Here is a 17,546-nt window from a genome sequence, read left to right as displayed (position 1 = left end):
GTGTCCTGAGTATTGATTTTGGCTGTTACTCGCTATCTACGTATCAACTATTATCTCACTATCAACCAGAGTTGGGGCTATATTTACATGTCCAGGCACTGCCAGTCTCTGGGAAGATTGCCGAGAGGTTTGGGACCCCCACTCCCTCTTGGTTGACAGGAGGTGCATTTATCATGACATTCCATTAAAATCAAGTTGTTCCAGCACTAAAATGTGCATTTTGTGTACATGAGGGAGAAAGGAATAGAGGGATATGGGGAGATGACGCCTGGAAACACATCACCAGGATCAGGGGTATCCAAACCAGACATCCCCTCTGCACATGGAGGGCCCACACACAGATTGTTGTTGCTTATATATGTAGTTTCCTCTTGAAAGCTAATGTGAATCCTGTGTGGTTCAGTCAACCGTTTATTTACTGCGATATTCTAACTACTGTTGACTGCTGGGGGTTCCCGCTCCTAATACAGCAGCAACAACACATTGCGCTTAAATAGCGCCCTCCATCCAGGGAAGCGTCTCAGAGCGCTTAACAGAGGTGGAGCCTGACTCCGAGCCGCCGGGGGGAGAGGTGACCGGATTGCAATCGGGGGGATGGTATTCTTAATCCTCATGGCATACACGGTGTGTGGGTCCGGGACGCTTTTGCACGGTATCGCTCTCCGCTGACGGCGCTGTCCCTGTCGCGCAGACAGTACCGGGCGGAGTGTAGGACCCAGCGGCCGCCCCAGGACTCGGCGCGGCTCCGGTGGCGCTTGTCGGTTGGCCTCCGCTCCCCCCGCGGCGGCTTCGCTTCACGTGCGCGGCGGAGTCGACCCTCGCCATGGCCTTCATGGAGAAGAAAAGCCCCGGTAAAGTGCTGCTGGACGACACGGTGCCGCTGTCGTGTCTGATAGAAGCCAGTCAGAGCCTGCAGTCCCACACGGTAAAGCGACCGGGCGGCGGCCGCGCTTCAGGTGGAGGCCGCGAGCCGGTGTGTGCGGGGGGGGGCTCGGCTCCCGGGGGGGGGGGGCTCGGCTCCCGGGGGGGCTCGGCTCCCGGGGGGGGGCTCGGCTCCCGGGGGGGGGGCTCGGCTCCCGGGGGGGGGGCTCGGCTCCCGGGGGGGGGGGCTCGGCTCCCGGGGGGGGGGGCTCGGCTCCCGGGGGGGGGGCTCGGCTCCCGGGGGGGGGGCTCGGCTCCCGGGGGGCTCGGCTCCCGGGGGCTCGGCTCCCGGGGGGGGGGCTCGGCTCCCGGGGGGGGGGGGGGGGGCTCGGCTCCCGGGGGGGGGGGGCTCGGCTCCCGGGGGGGGGGGGCTCGGCTCCCGGGGGGGGGGCTCGGCTCCCGGGGGGGGGGGGGCTCGGCTCCCGGGGGGGGGGGCTCGGCTCCCGGGGGGGGGCTCGGCTCCCGGGGGGGGGGCTCGGCTCCCGGGGGGGGGGGGCTCGGCTCCCGGGGGGGGGCTCGGCTCCCGGGGGGGGGGCTCGGCTCCCGGGGGGGGGGCTGACAGCGGCTGTGGGGACTCAGAAACCGAGCACCACCCGCCCCGCCTGTGCCGGTGTCTCTCGCTGCAGTTGAGAGCGAGGGGCCTGGGTGGGGGTGGGGGAGAGCCTGGGGGGGGGGGAGCCTGGAGGGGAGCCTGGAGGGGAGCCTGGGGGGGGGGGGGGAGCCTGGAGGGGAGCCTGGGGGGGAGCCTGGGGGGGAGCCTGGAGGGGAGCCTGGGGGGGGGGTGGGGGAGAGCCTGGGGGGAGCCTGGGTGGGGGAGCCTGGGGGGGGGGGAGAGAGCCTGGGGGGAGCCTGGGGGGGGGGAGCCTGGGGGGGAGGAACCTGGCACTGGGGTCGCCGCCTGTCTGGATATAACAACAACAACATTACATTTGTTTAGCGCCTTTCATGTTAGGAGGACGTCCCGGGGCGCTGGAAAGTTTTCTGACTTGAGGGCAAAATCAAAGGCAACGATTATTATACTTTACTGTTGTCATTGTTGCCCAAATCACCATTCGCATCTCCTGATTTACAACCTCCCCACCACCCAACCCAGAGTTGTGCAATTTCCTCTTGTTTCATTCATTGCACGTTTCTCTTCCATCTGCTGACCCTTGGATTTATGCCACCAGAAATGTGCCTACACATTGATACCGTGCTAATCCTTGTTTTCCCAAAGTAATCTAAATCTATAAAACCTCCTGTGAGTTTTGTCAAAAGTTAAGGCACTGACTGATATGGGGCTGCAGATCTGCATGCAGCCAGCAAATGAACAAGTACTGTATCAACAGTTGCACAGTCATTCCGAATTAAAAATGGATGAGTTACTGAGTTGTGATGAGTTTGCAGCACAAGAATCTTTTGAGGGAGTACAATATAAACTAATAACGAGCTCCCTGGGGTAAATGGTGCCCTTTTCCCTATGTGATCAATGTGTTTCAATGCAGCTGAGATTGTTGGGATGAAATATTTATTTATCTCCTCTGATCCTCTTCTGGATACCCCATGATCTTGACCTGGAAGTGTTTGGTGTTGGCCTTGGGTGCTGAAATAGAAGAGTGTTCCATTCCTGGCACTCACAAAAATAATCAAGAAGGACGCACTTTAATATAGTGTAGCAGTAGGGATGTGTATTGTTAAACTCATTTACCCCCTAACTTTTTGTAATTCTACTATTGTGCAATGTTAACTGCAGTATTCCAGAACCTGCTTCTTGGATCAGTTTGATTTTTAAATGGGCAATGTTACCAATTGATATGGAGCCCAAATTTCGTTTCAGTTTCAACTTCCTAGTAAAAGGTGGATTGCAAAACTGAAACTGGAGGAATGGCTAAACTGAATGCAAGTAAAACTGAAATAGAAGCATCCATTTAGTGCTCAGGAGCCTATCCTGTGGTCTAATATTTGCTGTTTCATCCAGAATTTAGGAAACTCTTCTAAAATGTTTTAGGTATTATTGTTTCCTGGTAGTTTTCAAAATAATTCTGTTTAAATGTTTATCATCAGCAACAATTGTATGAAGAATTGTTTTTAATAAAAAATAAAACTTCCATGAAACATTTATGAAGAAAAATATCCTTGACCCTTCCTTCCCACCAATCCCCCAAGTAGCCAAGATAACTTCACTGTCTCTGCAGCAAGCTCTTGTCCTCCATTTGGCCCTTTTCTGCAATGACTTGATTTGAGAACACTATGCATGCTCCAGGTACTGTTGCCACTGGTGTTCTGGAATGTGGACAATTTATGCTATACATTAATTGAGAATTTTTAATGGGAAACATAATTGTATTGTCGAGGCTTTTCAGTGAGATCTGATATTTGATTGGTAAACTTCAAAGACTGGAAATTGGCTCGACTAAGATCAGTCGGTGGTTAAAGGTAGGGTTTTATGGCTTCCAAATTGATTGATTCAAAAGGGTCGTATAGTTATCCTCCCATTTGGTTTTGAAATCCATTTTAAATATTGCTGTAAGAAGGTTAAAAGTGATATTTGAAGATAACAAACAGTTATAACATTCTAAAGTAATTGATGTGATGCACTTTGAGACAAAGGCGCTATATCAAATATAAGGATTATTATTTGGTGGTTTGGTTGTAGAGGGGTGGAAATCTGACAATAACAGATAATTGGCTAATAGGCTAAACTAGTCAGGGTTAAGGAGGGGATAACTAGGCAGGATTCCTGCTCTTGGTCCCTCCCTCTTCAGCAACCCTCTGGTTGTGTGCATGTGTGGCAGCCAGGTTGGGAGAGGATTTAGCTGTGATGCGGTCTACATTCGAGGCTCAATCTTGAACAGTGGCCACTTGGACAGGATACCGGAGGATAACCAGCACTGTGGAACCACACTCCAGCAGGAGGAGGCCAGACCAGGAGCAGAGTGGCATATGCCAGTGGGGAGAAAGGTAGAGAAAAAAAGCTCTTTTAAAATACAGCATCTGAGCTAATGGCTGGAGAGACTGGAAAGGAAAAAGGAAACGACTCACCAATACCACTGGTCTTTTATCTACAGTAGAATCTACTGTACTTGCAATCTCCTAAAGAAACTGAATTTATTTTTTCTGTACTTCCTTCCACCATTTTGACCTTCTCTTGGTGCCTATTTTTACTGAAGAAAATCAGTGGTCTTCAAATGCAGACTCAATAAGGTATTGCTTCAAATTGAGAAGCTCAGACCATCTACACCATATAAAGCTCTATATATGGAGCAGGCATAAAATAGAGCCTAGCAAATGATGCTGTCTGAGAAGCTGTGAGATATGGAAATACGTCCAGAGATTTGTGGTAGTAATATCCTATTTAATTAACATAGTGAGTAGAGGATTATACATTGGTTTTGGCTTATGCAGTCTTACTTCGTATAGGTTTGATCACCTTTCTTATGTTACATGATGGATATAGTTGGACCTTTCTGATTGTGGTGGTCTTTGGACTTTTACTGAGGTTCACTGATTTGATCATCTGTATTAACTGTGACATTGCATCCTCTTATTTGTTTGCTTTTGACCTATGTCACTGCCCTTGGCCCTCTTACTTAACTGGAATTGGAATTCTATTTTTATCTTCTTTGTAGAATTGTCCTTGTCATCCACACTTTTCCAATTATTCATGGTCTGGCTTTGTAGGATAGAAATTAAGTGTCCAGCTTTTTTTCTCCTTTAGATTCATAAGATTATCTGGTGTCGTCATCTGTCAAGCTACCCACAGCATCATTTGCTTTCAATGCTTATTTGGTTTACAGAGAAATAAATGGCTTGAGGAAAATACTACATATTATTTTGGAAGGAAGCTTTATAAAATTATATGTAGTGTTGGCTAAAATTATGTTGTTGCCATGTAACAGCTTGTGTTAATCTGCATGTCTCTTGTTTCTTTTACAGGAATACATCATTCGTGTACAACGTGGAGTTGCTGCAGAAAATAGTTGGCAGGTAAACTATTTCAAAATAATCATTATTTTACAGTGACATGCCTGTAGTGCTTAAAAGAAACTAACCACATCAATGTCCAATATGGTTATTAGAAAATACACGGCACTATTCTCTTTTTGAAGGGTCTTTCTCCCGATATCCTGGCCAACAGATATCCTGGCCAACAATCCCCCAGATAAAATTGGTCATTAACTACATTGCGGTTTGTGAGACATTGCTATTCAAATTGGCTGTGTTCGCGTACAAAAACAGCCACTACACTTTTTGCTGAATTCTACAAAGTGCTTTGAGATGTTTCTAGGGAACAAGAGTTTTCTAGCGCTTTGGGACGTCTTCCCGACATGAAAGGCACTCTATTTGTTGTTCTTTTAATAATAATAATAATCCTTGCATTTGATATTGTGCTTTTCACATCTTCTCGACGTCTCAAAGCGCTTCACAGAATATACTGGAAAGTGAATTGACTGTATATTTGTGGGCGAAACGCGGCAGCCAATTGCACACAGCAGTGTCACGCAAGCAGTTGTGGATTGAAAATGACTAACTTATTTGTTTTGTTTTGGAGGGATTATTATTAGGCGTGTGGAGTAAGGAAACTTGCCCAAGGTTTCGCCCTGCCTGGAATTGAACCCAGGTGTCTCGCTTGCAAGGCGAGTGCTCTAACCACTGAGCTACAGGACTCCACGATCTAGATCAGATGACTTCTTTTTTCAAAAATATACAATACTGGAGTTGGTATTTTAATGCCTGTTGTGGTCAACTGAAAGAATATAAATTCTTAATTTGTATACTTGCTAATATTAGGTAGGAAAGCAGAATTGGTGAAATGATTCCCGAATTTCTGTTTTTTGCTGTGCTCCAGGTGTTGAAATTCATCAGACCTTCTTTAAACTGATGTAAAGTAGAGCAAATCCATAAAACCCCAACCAGCCTGAGAACGGGCCATGATCATTAGTCAATGGATCCGCATCATGATGTCACCAATAACAGAACTGGTGATGTCCCTGCTCATACGTGCAGAAAACTGACTGGCTTTTGGGTCATCTGATCACCATTGATGTCACTTCCTGCATGTTGCACATTTTGCAGTGAGTTCACACAGCCGTCATATGCAAACCTGAGTTAATAATGAAGCAATTTATAATGTGTACTGTAGTTTGTACCTCCCCAAGCAAACTTTATATGACTGTTCAAAGTATGAATAAATAAATACTGCTTTGTCACTTGAGTTGTAAAAATATAATTAAATCCTGTAGCCTTTTGTGAAGTTTTCTCTACATACAGATAAGAAGGAATATCTGTCAGAGCAACCTAATCTAATATGATCCAGTTTTAAACGCGACAAATACACTTGACCGTTGATCAGTGATTTTCAGTTTGTGTTGGAATGTGGTAGTACTCAATTCAGGTCATCGAATTGGAAAAGAAGGAAACCTCTGTGCTGTTTGGCTTTAAAGTACAGTTGTTAGAACATATTTGGTAGAAACTTTAAGCATGTCCATTTGCAGATTCGGTACAAGAGGAGTCCATTCTGCATATTATGCTTGTGCATTAATTGGATGTATAGTTTTTAGAGATAAAAGCAAAATCATTATTAATTTTAATGTATATTAAATATATTTTTTAAATTGACAGGTTATCAGAAGATACAGTGACTTTGATGTGCTTCATACTAGTTTACAGGTACTTTACGTTGTGCACATTTTTGCCGTGCTGCAAGAACATGAACTTTGCAAAATGGGATCTGTATTAAGTAGAAACATTGGCTTAAGATTGTGGATGTAAATTTGTGGTAAAATCCAGCCTGCTACTTCCAATTGTGTACATTTTGCAATAACGTTCTATTAAAACCTCAAAAGCATGATTGCCACAAGATTTTGGGATGTTTTCCTAAAACGTTGAAATTTGTGTAGTCCAACTAAGGCAGCGTGATCCAACTGGTGGCCCATGGGCCCCATCCAGCCCAGCGGGTGATTTTATCCGGTCTGAGACCATTTCCAATATTCCAGCTTCTGCTCCTCTACCTGGTGAACGTCCTCCCATGGCAGCGGCAGGAGCCGGCGATTGGGAGGACGCAGCATGGAGAATGAAAATAATACCGTCTGTTACTGCAGTGTGTCAGGAAGACAAGTGCGTCCCTTACCAACTAGATCTTTAGCAAACGCTGGCTGCTGCCACTGCAGATAGTGATTGCTGAGCGACTGATTGGGGGGGGTGGGGGTGTGGGAGGGGGGTGTGTGTGAGAGAGGGGGTGTGTGGGAGGGGTGGGGGGGGTGTGTGTGAGAGAGGGGGGTGTGTGTGTGGGAGGGGTGGGGGGTATGTGTGGAAGGGGGGCTGGGAGAGTGTGTGGGGGGTGTGTGGGGTGTGTTGTGGGTGGGGGGGCTGGAGGAGAGGGTTAGTTGGAGTGGGGGGCTTTGGAGGGGGTGGTTTGGAGAGAGGGGGATGGTTTGGAGAGGAGGGGCGGGGGGGGTTTGGAGAGGGGGGATTTTTTTAATATATATAACAGACTGTGTCAAAATGTCACACATTACTGTGTTTGTGCAGTCACACTTGATCTGATGTGTGTGTGTTTTATACAGATCTCAGGCCTGACCCTACCTCTTCCTCCCAAAAAGCTCATTGGAAATATGGATCGAGAGTTCATAGCAGAAAGGCAACGAGGGCTTCAGAATTATCTGAATTTCATTACAACACATCACATACTGTCCACCTGTGAGCTGGTTAAAAAATTCCTCGATCCCATCAATTACTCAGCTAACTATACTGGTTAGTACAGGAACAAACTTGGTGCTTACTGAGAGCCCCAAGTAGGGTCTTGCGCAGATGATGGTGCTTGTGGCCACGAACAAGCCAGTTAAATTAAATTTTGGGAACTAAAATAAGCATTTTAATCACAGATAGTTACAAACAAATCATCACCAAATGAATTATAACAAATCAATAGTGTCCACAAAGCCCTCCAAAACTGCCGTTAACTTTTATCCCAGGTATAGTATCTCACCTGGACTTAGGTCAGTTCTTTCTTAAACAGAGTTCTGGGACACTCCTATGTAGAAAAAGCATCCTGGGACGCTACCCCGCGTGAAAGGCGCTACATAAATACATGTTGTTGTTCTTAAATAGGCCCTCAATTACTCAAGCCTTGGTAGAGAGGTCTTAGAATTCCACAGTTTCTTCTCCACAGAGTGGCCAGCAGTTCTCTGCCTTGCCACAGGCCTCATTTTACAGCTAGTTTGGTTTTGATTGTTACATATACCTTTTTTTTAATAATCCAATTAAAATTGTAGTTAGTCATATTTGCTACAGCTGTGTGTTGTTTCCAGTAATACAAAAATATAGATGCTGTACCAAAACATAATGGCAAGTAATAAATCAGGATTCTAAGTAGCAATTTCCTATGTAGAAAATTGGTGATTGCCTTTTGGAATCTGAGCTACAGTTTTCATTTGTGTTTTCCCTATTTTTAAAATGTTAATTTTACTCTTATAGATTCTCACCCAACAGTGGCCATGCACCATTCTCCAACTGAGATGGTGTGAATCTCTGCTAATGCCAATCATTATGTGGCTGTGAGGAGACATCTTCTCTTCTTGGATGCCCATCTGCTTCCCTCAACATCCCTTCACACCTTCTTTCTTGGTCACACGCTGACAGACAGACATTTTCTCTTTTTTTGGGATAGTGCTGCTCAACCATTCCCTGGATAGATGTTTATCACTATGTTGGGAACTCACTAGTCTGGTGTGAAAGCATACTGTGCCATATTAAGACATCCTGTTACTGTGTTGGGTATCAACCTAAACTGTGCTTTTAATAGACGAGTGAGTCTGTTTGATTTCATAGACTATTTTACAGCAACCAGGTATTATGGAACTTATGCTGGATGTGAGGAGGCTGAGTAATGCACAGGCTACAAAATTATGTATGTGTCCCTTAGGGTTGAGATAATTTGTTCTAAGTATCCCAGCACTGAGTGTTCTGTTCATACCACCTCTCTCTTGAGGTGTTTAGTAACCACATTTCAGAAGTCATCAGGCTATCCTACTGTAAAAGCACAAGCAAGTACTTCTGGAAGCTTCCAGAGTAGCATTCTAGTCATTTTTCCTGGAATATTTTCAAAGTTCTTGACCTGTTCATGTTGTACATTTTACTTTTCAAGGTTGACATGTAAAACACATCGCAGACTTGCTGATACACTAGTAGTTAGAATGAAATGTCCTTCAGTCCTAGATTCAATAGAGCAGAATGTCTGCTAAATGCAGATGTAAAGTGAGAAGCACTTCCTTGTTAAAATCCCAATAAGTTTTAGAATTTGATAACTTAAGCAGTTTTTGGACAAATGTATTCATATGAGATAATTCAGTGGACTAAAGGGAATTTAGAAATGTGTATCATGTCACTGTAGCTGCATCAATCTTGCAGCCAAGAGACCATTGAATAACAAAAATGTAGTAAAAATTCACTTCTACACTGTCAGAATAAAGTACAGATCACCATGTTCAATGGGCCGCATTCCCTTCTAACATAAAATGTTAACCGAAGAAGTCAGCAATAGAAGATATACATGTTTTGTGTTATTTTTGCTGATTTTTCGTGATTAATGTTTGTAAATAAAAGCACAATATTTAAAACATTTTCTCTCCATTAAATTTTGCAGAAGTTGCTTTACAGCAGGTATCCATGTTCTTCCGTTCTGAACCCAACTGGGAGGTGGTGGAACCATTAAAAGAAATAGGTAAGTAAGTCTATAATATGGCGGATCACCTGTTTTAGATATTTTTTGGGGTGAATATTTGTGCCCAAGATGAGACATGCCATTGTTAGTGAATGAAATATACTTCCAGCACCAAATATCAGCACCAAGCATTGCTTCTAGTTTATGACTGGGCATTTATTTTGATTTTCCTTCACACTTCTTATGTTGAACATACAAACATATAGATTAGTTGTATTAATTAAAATGTGTTAAAATATATTGCAGATAGGAGAAACAGTCAAACTTAAAATGTGTGTTTTTTAAAAGGTTGGAGAATAAGGAAAAGGCACCTTTTAATAAAAAGTAAGGACCAGCCCAAGGAACGCCAAGTATTAAGTTGGGTAGGTCTGATCCAGAAACAGTATTTCTCATTTTCAAACACAATATACTACAGAAGTTCATATTGTATAATGTGTTATTTAAAATGTTGAGTAAATTGACTTGCGTAGAATTTCAATTTCTCATATAGCAGTTCTCAAAATTTCATCCACAGTTGATCTGTTTTTCAGGCTGACCTTGGTCCTGATAAGTTTCTGTCTGACAAAGATCTTCAGTCAACAATGAAGCTTCTAACTTCTTGGTCTGTAAGTAACAATTCATAGTGTGTAATGGATAGACCCTATAATAGACTGTAAAGGTTCACTTACTGACACAACTTATGCTACAAATTAAATAAATAATTGTAAATAGACTTATTTTCAGGAATATAAAAATATTTTAAAAGGCACTAAAATTTTAAAGTGCTCACAGTTTTAGGGTATAATTGTTTTCTTGTATGGTTTGTACATAAATGTCATTTACCCTCATTGAGACTCATTAAGGTAGTGGTATGTGGAGGGTTTAAACTAATTTGGCAGGGGTGAGGGAACCAGGATGTAACATCAGAGAGGAGAAACAAGTAACATAGAGGACTGGGAGAGACAAATAACTGCCATAAAGAGTTGTCTAGAAACAGGAGGGATCAATCACAGGGGAGAAATACAAAGTAGACAAAGGCAGTTTTGGAGTGCATGTGCGTAAGTGCACGGAGTATAACAAATAGGTTGATGAGCTGCAGGCGCACGTTGCCACATGGGATTATGATGTAATAAGGGAGACGTGGCTAAAACAAGGGCAGGAATGGGAGCGTAACATTCCTGGCTACAGTGTATTCAGGAGGGATAGAGAAGGAAAAAAGGAGGGGGTGTCAGTATTGATCAAAGATTCTGTTACAGCCCTGGAAAGGGATGATGTGCAAGAGGGATTAAAGACGGAACTTATTTGGAGCAGAAGAGTACCTGTTAGGTGTATACTACAGACCATCAAATAGAGGAGCAAATCTGCAAACAGATTTCAGAAAGATGGAGAAACAAAGTGATAATGGGTAACTTAAATTATCCTAACATAGACTGGGAAGAAAACCGTGTAAGGAGCACGGAGGAAGGATAACAGTGATCACAATATCATTAGGTTCAATGTAGGGTCGGTAACCGGGGACATAGATTCAAGATAATTGACAAAGAACCAGATGGTATGAGGAGACTTTTTTTACACAAAGTTGTTACGGTCTGGAATTCACTGCCTGAAAGGGTGGTGGAAACAGATTTGGTTTGAGCAGGAAGTTTATTCCTGCCATATGGTTGAGGGACAATGAAGCTGAAGCACATTTTATAACCTTCAAAAATACCGAATATAAAATTAAATGTAATATGTAAGTACAGTTTAAAATTTCATCGACTAACTCAATGTGAGCCAGGAACTTTAATCCCAAGTGCTTTAGTTACCCATTGAAGCATCAGTGGAACCTCATCTATTTCATTGATTTCCACAAAAAAAATTGTTTAAAGCTGTGATTCTGTGTTTGCATCAAACTCTGGATTTTCGAAGACTTTCTTATTTGCTCTAGCACCCCTGTGTCTACCCGGTCACATTTGCCACCGCTAGTGAATCTTCAGCACTGGTAATCCGAATGTACAATGAGAAAGGGACACTAAGGGATTATATCTGCAAGGTACGCTCCACATTATTGCTGTTTATTAAATCAGACAAAACTATGTGATGGAACTGATTCATAAAACATTGTAAAATGCTAGAATTGTAAAGTGTAACCGTGTGTTTACTTTCGTATTGTACTTGGGCTCGAGAAACCAGCCAATGGTTTAAGAAAGATATGAAGCCATACTTGTCTGTTTTATTCTATACCAGAATTATTTAAAACGGGGGAAAAAAGTGACGGTTGATAAAAAGCCAAGGGAAACAGGTTGTAGACGTATCTTCAATAATCTACAGCAAATTGTGGTCATATTTAAATGTTCTGTTCAGGTACAAAGTTAAACAGTAACTTGAGATGATCTTTAGAATTGAAATGCTTTATTATCTAAAACATCTCATCTCTTATGTTTATCTCTGAGGGAAGTATTGCACTCTAATGAGGGCATTTTAATAAATGGGGAAAGGCAAGTAATGAAGAATATGTAATTAATCATTGGTAATTACATGGGTTAGACTACTACCCTACAGTGGATGCCAATTCAGTTCACAAAATCTAGAGGAAATAAGATAGCTATTAACTTGCTAATATTATAAAAAAATATTTTGAGATCTGCCAGATGCCCAATGGTCTTTTCTAGACCAGGATCTTTTCATATTGATGGTGCATTGCTACAACAACAACTTGAACTTGTATAGAGCATTCCATGCTGAGTAGAGTCTCAGAGAGCTTAACAGTGGCGGGGCCTGAACCCGAGCTGGGGGGAGGGGGCAGGTGGCTGTAAGCACGGTCAAACAGAAAATTTTTCAGGCGGGACTTGAAAGAGGGGAGAGAGTGGGCAAGGCGGAGGGATTGAGGGAGAGTGTTCTAGAGTTTTGGAGCATAGTAGCTGAAAGCATGACCTCCCATGGTGGGGCGGAGGGTGTGAGGTACAAGCAGGAGACCGGTGCCAGTCAAGCAGAGGCACCGGGTGATGGATTGGGTAATGAGGAGGTCAGAGAGTTAGGGAGGTGCCAGGGAGTGAATGGATTTGGACACGAGAGTGAGGTTCTTGAAGTCAATCCATTCGGTGATGGGGAGCCAGTGGAGCCTAGCCAGAACTGGTGAGATGTGGGAATGGAGTTGGTCCGGGTAAGTATGCAGGCAGCAGAGTTTTGAATGAGCTGGGGATAGCAGTGGGAAGTGTGTTGGAGTAATCCTGACGGGAGGTGACAAACGCATGCATGAGGGTTTCAGCTGTATTTGGGATAAGATACGGTCAGAGGTGGGCAATATGGTGGAGGTGGAAGAAAGCGGTCCTGGTTAGGGACTGAATGTGGGGGAGGAAGGACAGCTGGGGGTAGAAACGGACACCTAAGTTGCACACTGGTTCAGTGAATCTGAGGGAGAGCCCAGGTAGGTTGAGAGTTTAAATGTGCAGGAGTGAAGACGAGTCATTGACCATATTCAACTGGAGGAAGTTTACACTCATCCAGACCTTGATATCTGCCAGATAAGCTGATAGAACATTGGCGGACTTGGAATTGGTACTGCAGGAGGCAAAGTAGATTTGTTTGTCATCCGCATACATCGTGAAAGATTACCCCATGTCTGCAGATCACATCGCCCAGAGGGAGCACATAGATAAAGAAAAGAAGCGGGCCAAGGATGGAGCCCCTGGGTACCCTGCAGATGACCGGTCGGGGCAGGGAAGAGAAACCATTTGCTAAGATAAAATGGAGGCGGTTGGTTAAGTAGGGCTCGAACCATACGAGTGCGGTTCCACAAAGGTGGATGAGGGAGGAGAGGTGGTGGAGGAGAATGGCGTGATTAACTGTGTTGAATGGGGCATAGCGATCCAGGAGGACGAGGAGGCAGAAAGAGCCCTGGTCACAGAGAGAGAGAATGTTGTTTGTGACTTTAACAAGCACAGTCTATGCTATGAGCAGAGCGAAAACCAGATTGCAGGGGCTTGAGGAGGGAGTGGAGGGAGAGGTGTGACCGAAGTTGACCTGCAACAATGCGTTCCAGGACTTTGGCTAGGAAAGGTAGGTTGGAGATGGGAGGGTAATGTGAAAGGTTAGAGGGATCAAGGGTGTTTTTTTTGAGTAGGGGTGGAATGACAGTGGTTTTCAGGAAGAGTGGAACAGAGCCTGAGGAGAGAGACTGGTTGACCGTGTCGGCCACCAGGGGGAGAGTAGGGGGAGTTGAATGATCAGCAGCTGGTGGGGAGGGGTTTAATAACAGGTAGTGAACTTCATCTGGGTGATTGTGGTTGAGAGGAAGGAAGGAGAAATGGGAGCAAAGGAATGTAAGGAGGGGGGGCGTGGCAGGACCCATGGCGGAGGGAGAAGGCGGTGTGGATGGTCTGGGAGTGGTGGAAGGGGACATGTAGGAGGGTGGGTGGTGGGGACAATGCAGCCAAGCGGACGTTTTCAATTTTTGAGGCAAAGAAATCTAGGACCTCTTCGCACTTGGCATTTGACGTGGGGATAGAGGGGGCTTGAGGGGTTGCACGGTGGAGGAGGTGACGGACAATGGAAAACAGTGTCTTTGGATTGCTATTTACTTTCCGGATGACCTTGGAGTAAAAGTCAGTTTGGGCCTGTGAGAGGGAGAGGCAGTAGGTGCGGAGGTGCTCGAGCCACATCTGGTGTTGAATCGTGAGGCCGGATTTCTGCCATCTGCGCTTGAGCATCCGGGTTTGTGGTTTGAGTGAGCGGAGATGACTGTTATACCAGGGGGAGTGGGTGGGTTTGGAAACAACCTTGGATTTCAGGGGAACCAGGGAATTGAAGGTTGAGGAGAGATGGTCATTCAGCAGTTCGACGGCTGCATCAGGATCTCTGCGGATGGACGGCCAAATGGAGAGGAGGTCCGAGGAAAAGAGGGCATTTGTAAGGGACTCGGTTGGGGGTGGGTGGGGAAACTTTTTCCAGGGGCGGAAAAATATGGTGGAGGCTTTGGGAGAGGGAGATGAGGAAGTGGTCCCAGTTGGCCTTGTCTGATGGACAGGTCGGAAATATCAAGGCCATGTGTGATGATGAAGTCGAGGGAGTAGTCTTTTCATTTTGTTTCTTATTCAAAAATCATTGAAATTGTTCAGTGTTCAATCCTAAGTCCTCCCATGTGATCTACTTATTTGTAAAAAAAAATCTTCGATTGACTGCAAGGTTGTAATCTTGCCTCTGAGTTCGGATGGCATTTATTAAAAAAAACACTTGAACTTTACTCTATAATATAATCTACATTGGTTGATCAGTTCACTGCTTTGATTTGTCTCATTCACTACTGTGGAGTCCTGCAGCTCAGTGGTTAGAGCACTCGCTTTGCAAGTGAGAGACCTGAGATCAATTCCAGGCAGGGCGAAACCTTGGGCAAGTTTCCTTACTCCACACGCCTAATAATAATCCCTCCAAAACTAAAAACAATAATAAATTGGTCATTTTCAATCTACGACTGTTTGTGGGGCATTGCTGTACGCAATTGGCTGCCGCGTTTGCCAACAAATATACAGTCAATTCACTTTACAGTGTGTTCTGTGAAGCGCTTTGGGACGTCCTCCCGACGTGGAAAGTGCTATATCAAATGCAAGGATTATTATTATTACTCTGTTATAAAGAAGGTAGTTTGTCCTGATTGACTTTAAAGACTGAGGCATTGTCGGTCTCTCATAGTTGTGCACTACTTGACTACAGTATTTTGAAATGAATCAGATTACATAGGCAATAGTTTTGTGTTGAATGAGGCTATGATCATTTAGTTGCTATTTTGTTAAAAACAAAACAGTAAATGTCTGATTTTCATGGAATATTTCTAGATGTGGGAGTCAACTAAAAATTAATATAAACTCCACCAATGTTCTTTTGGCTTGTCTGCCGGAAATCAGGGCCTGAATGAGCGAAAACTTCCAACAACTAAATGTTGAGAAGACGGAAGCCATACAGCTCTCCTTCCTTCCCCACACCCGGTCCCTGACCAGGACAGCCTTCCGTCCACCTCCGCCACATTTCCCGTCTCCAATTATACCTTACCCCGGACACAGCTGAAACATTCATTCATTGCGTTTGTCACCTCCCGACTTGACTTCTCAAATGTGCTGGTCTCCCCAGCTCCACCATAACCAGGATCCAGCTGATCCAAAACTCAGCCGCCCGGGTACTCACCCATACTAACCTCCGTACCCCCATCACACCAGTTCTAGCTAAGCTCCACTGGCTCCCTATCGCCAAATGGATCAGTTTCAAAATCCGCACACTCATTTTCAAATCCCTTCATGCCCTGGCACTTCCCTACCTTTCCAACCTGCTTATCCCCGAACCCACAACTTGATGCCTCTGCTCAACTGGCTCCAGCCTTTTGCATGTTCCTCGAGCCCTCCGTTCCATCATTGGTGGCCTTGCTTTCAGCCAATATGTCCCGAAACTCTGGAACACTCTTCCTCTATCCTTCCGCCTGGCCTCTTCTTAATTGACCATGCCTACAGTCACCTCCCCCTCCCGCCGGCTCGGGGTCATGCTCCACCACTGTCAAGCGCTCTGGGACGCTACCCTGAGTAAGGTGAGTTATATCAATCCAAGTTGTTGATCTAACTCTAAGGAATGTGTTTATTTTGAATAAAGGCTAAACCAAAAGATCCTTTCCTGAAGAAGTACTGCAATCCTAAGAAAATTCAAGGTCTTGATCTTCAACAAATCAAAACTTTCGGGAGACAGATATTGGAGGTAAATCGATTTAAGAGTTGTTAGTTTAGTTATGTAAACCTTCAGTTAATGTTGCTTAGCACGATTCTGCCATTACATTATTTGGGAACAAACAATAAACACCTCACTGACCAGTTTGACTTTGATTCCAGATTTTGAAATTTCTTCATGAAAAAGGATTTCCATACGGACATCTTCACTGTTCAAATGTAATGCTTGATGGAGACGTGTGTAAATTGCTGGATTTAGAAAATTCTTTGCTAGGACTGCCCAGCTATTATAGGCCGTATTACACACAGTGTAGGAAAATCAATGTGAGTACATTAGTATAAGGACGTGTCTGGAATGTCTTGATACCATTAATGCCTTAATTCATCTTTTACATTTTTCAAGGTATTGTAACAATCAGTATTCTAGAGCAGAGTAGTCCAACAGCCCGGCTGGTGATTGTATCCGGCCCTCAACCATTTCCAACATTCTAACTTCCGTTCCCTCCCTCCCTGGTGAACGTCCTCCCAAGACAGCGTCCGAAGCCAGCGGTTTGGGGTTGCATCACAGAGGTGAAAATATACTGTGTTACCTGTGGTGTGTACTGGAGCCGAGGGGAAAACAAGCCACCTTTATCCACCGTGTCATTAGCAACCACACTGGCTCCGGCTGCGGCAGATAGTGACCCGAGTGGCTGATTGGAGGGGAGAGAGAGAGATGGGGAGAGAGTGGAGGGCAGGGAGGGTAGATGGGTAGAAGGAAGGGGAGGAAAGGGGGATTGAGGGAGGAAAGGGTGATTGAGGCAGGGGGGAAGAGGCAGGGGAGAGGGGGTTTGAGAGAGAGGGAGGGGAAGAGGAGAGAGGGAAGGGAGAGGAGGGGAAGGGGGAGGGAGGACGGAGGGGAGGGGGAGAGGGAGGGGAATGGAGAGGAAGGGGACGGAGGGGGAGAGAGAAGGGGAGGAGAGGGATTGAGAGAGCGTAACAAGACAAGATGGAGGGATTGGGAGAGGAGGAGAGAAAGAAGGGAGTGAAAGTGATTGAGTGAGACAGAGAGGAGGGGGGGAGAGTAATTCGTAGAGGGAGAGAATGATAGAGGGGAAGAGAGAGATTGGGGGGAAGAGTGATTGAGGGGAAAAACAGTGTGTGTGAGAGGAGAGAGATGGGAGATTGAGTGAGGGTGATTGATAGAGGGAGAGAGCAGGGGAGAGAAAGAAATGGAGAGAGCACAGCGAGAGAGTGATTGAAAGTGAGAGGGAGAGAGCGTG

General features: G+C 45.0%; 1 protein-coding gene across 6 annotated transcripts in view; it reads left to right on the top strand.

The window, feature by feature from the left end:
- The first annotated feature begins 564 nt into the window (after positions 1-564).
- The window catches only part of pxk (PX domain containing serine/threonine kinase), a 33,559-nt gene continuing 16,577 nt past the window's right edge, over positions 565-17,546 (top strand). The window contains exons 1-10 of one of the 6 annotated variants that reach the window (XM_007910656.2): positions 565-624; positions 4,837-4,887; positions 6,523-6,570; positions 7,467-7,653; positions 9,545-9,622; positions 9,911-9,984; positions 10,153-10,227; positions 11,529-11,633; positions 16,214-16,315; positions 16,447-16,608. In XM_007910656.2, the coding sequence (XP_007908847.1) occupies positions 595-624; positions 4,837-4,887; positions 6,523-6,570; positions 7,467-7,653; positions 9,545-9,622; positions 9,911-9,984; positions 10,153-10,227; positions 11,529-11,633; positions 16,214-16,315; positions 16,447-16,608 (912 nt within the window). In that variant the 5' untranslated portion in view covers positions 565-594. The other 5 variants (XM_007910655.2, XM_007910654.2, XM_007910658.2 and 2 more) reach the window with 5 other exon arrangements.

Source organism: Callorhinchus milii, unplaced genomic scaffold, assembly GCF_018977255.1.
Source record: "Callorhinchus milii isolate IMCB2004 unplaced genomic scaffold, IMCB_Cmil_1.0 Scaffold12, whole genome shotgun sequence".
NCBI classification, from domain to species: Eukaryota; Metazoa; Chordata; class Chondrichthyes; order Chimaeriformes; family Callorhinchidae; genus Callorhinchus; species Callorhinchus milii.
Note: the sequence above shows the minus strand (reverse complement) of the source record. Positions and strands in the feature narration are given on the sequence as shown.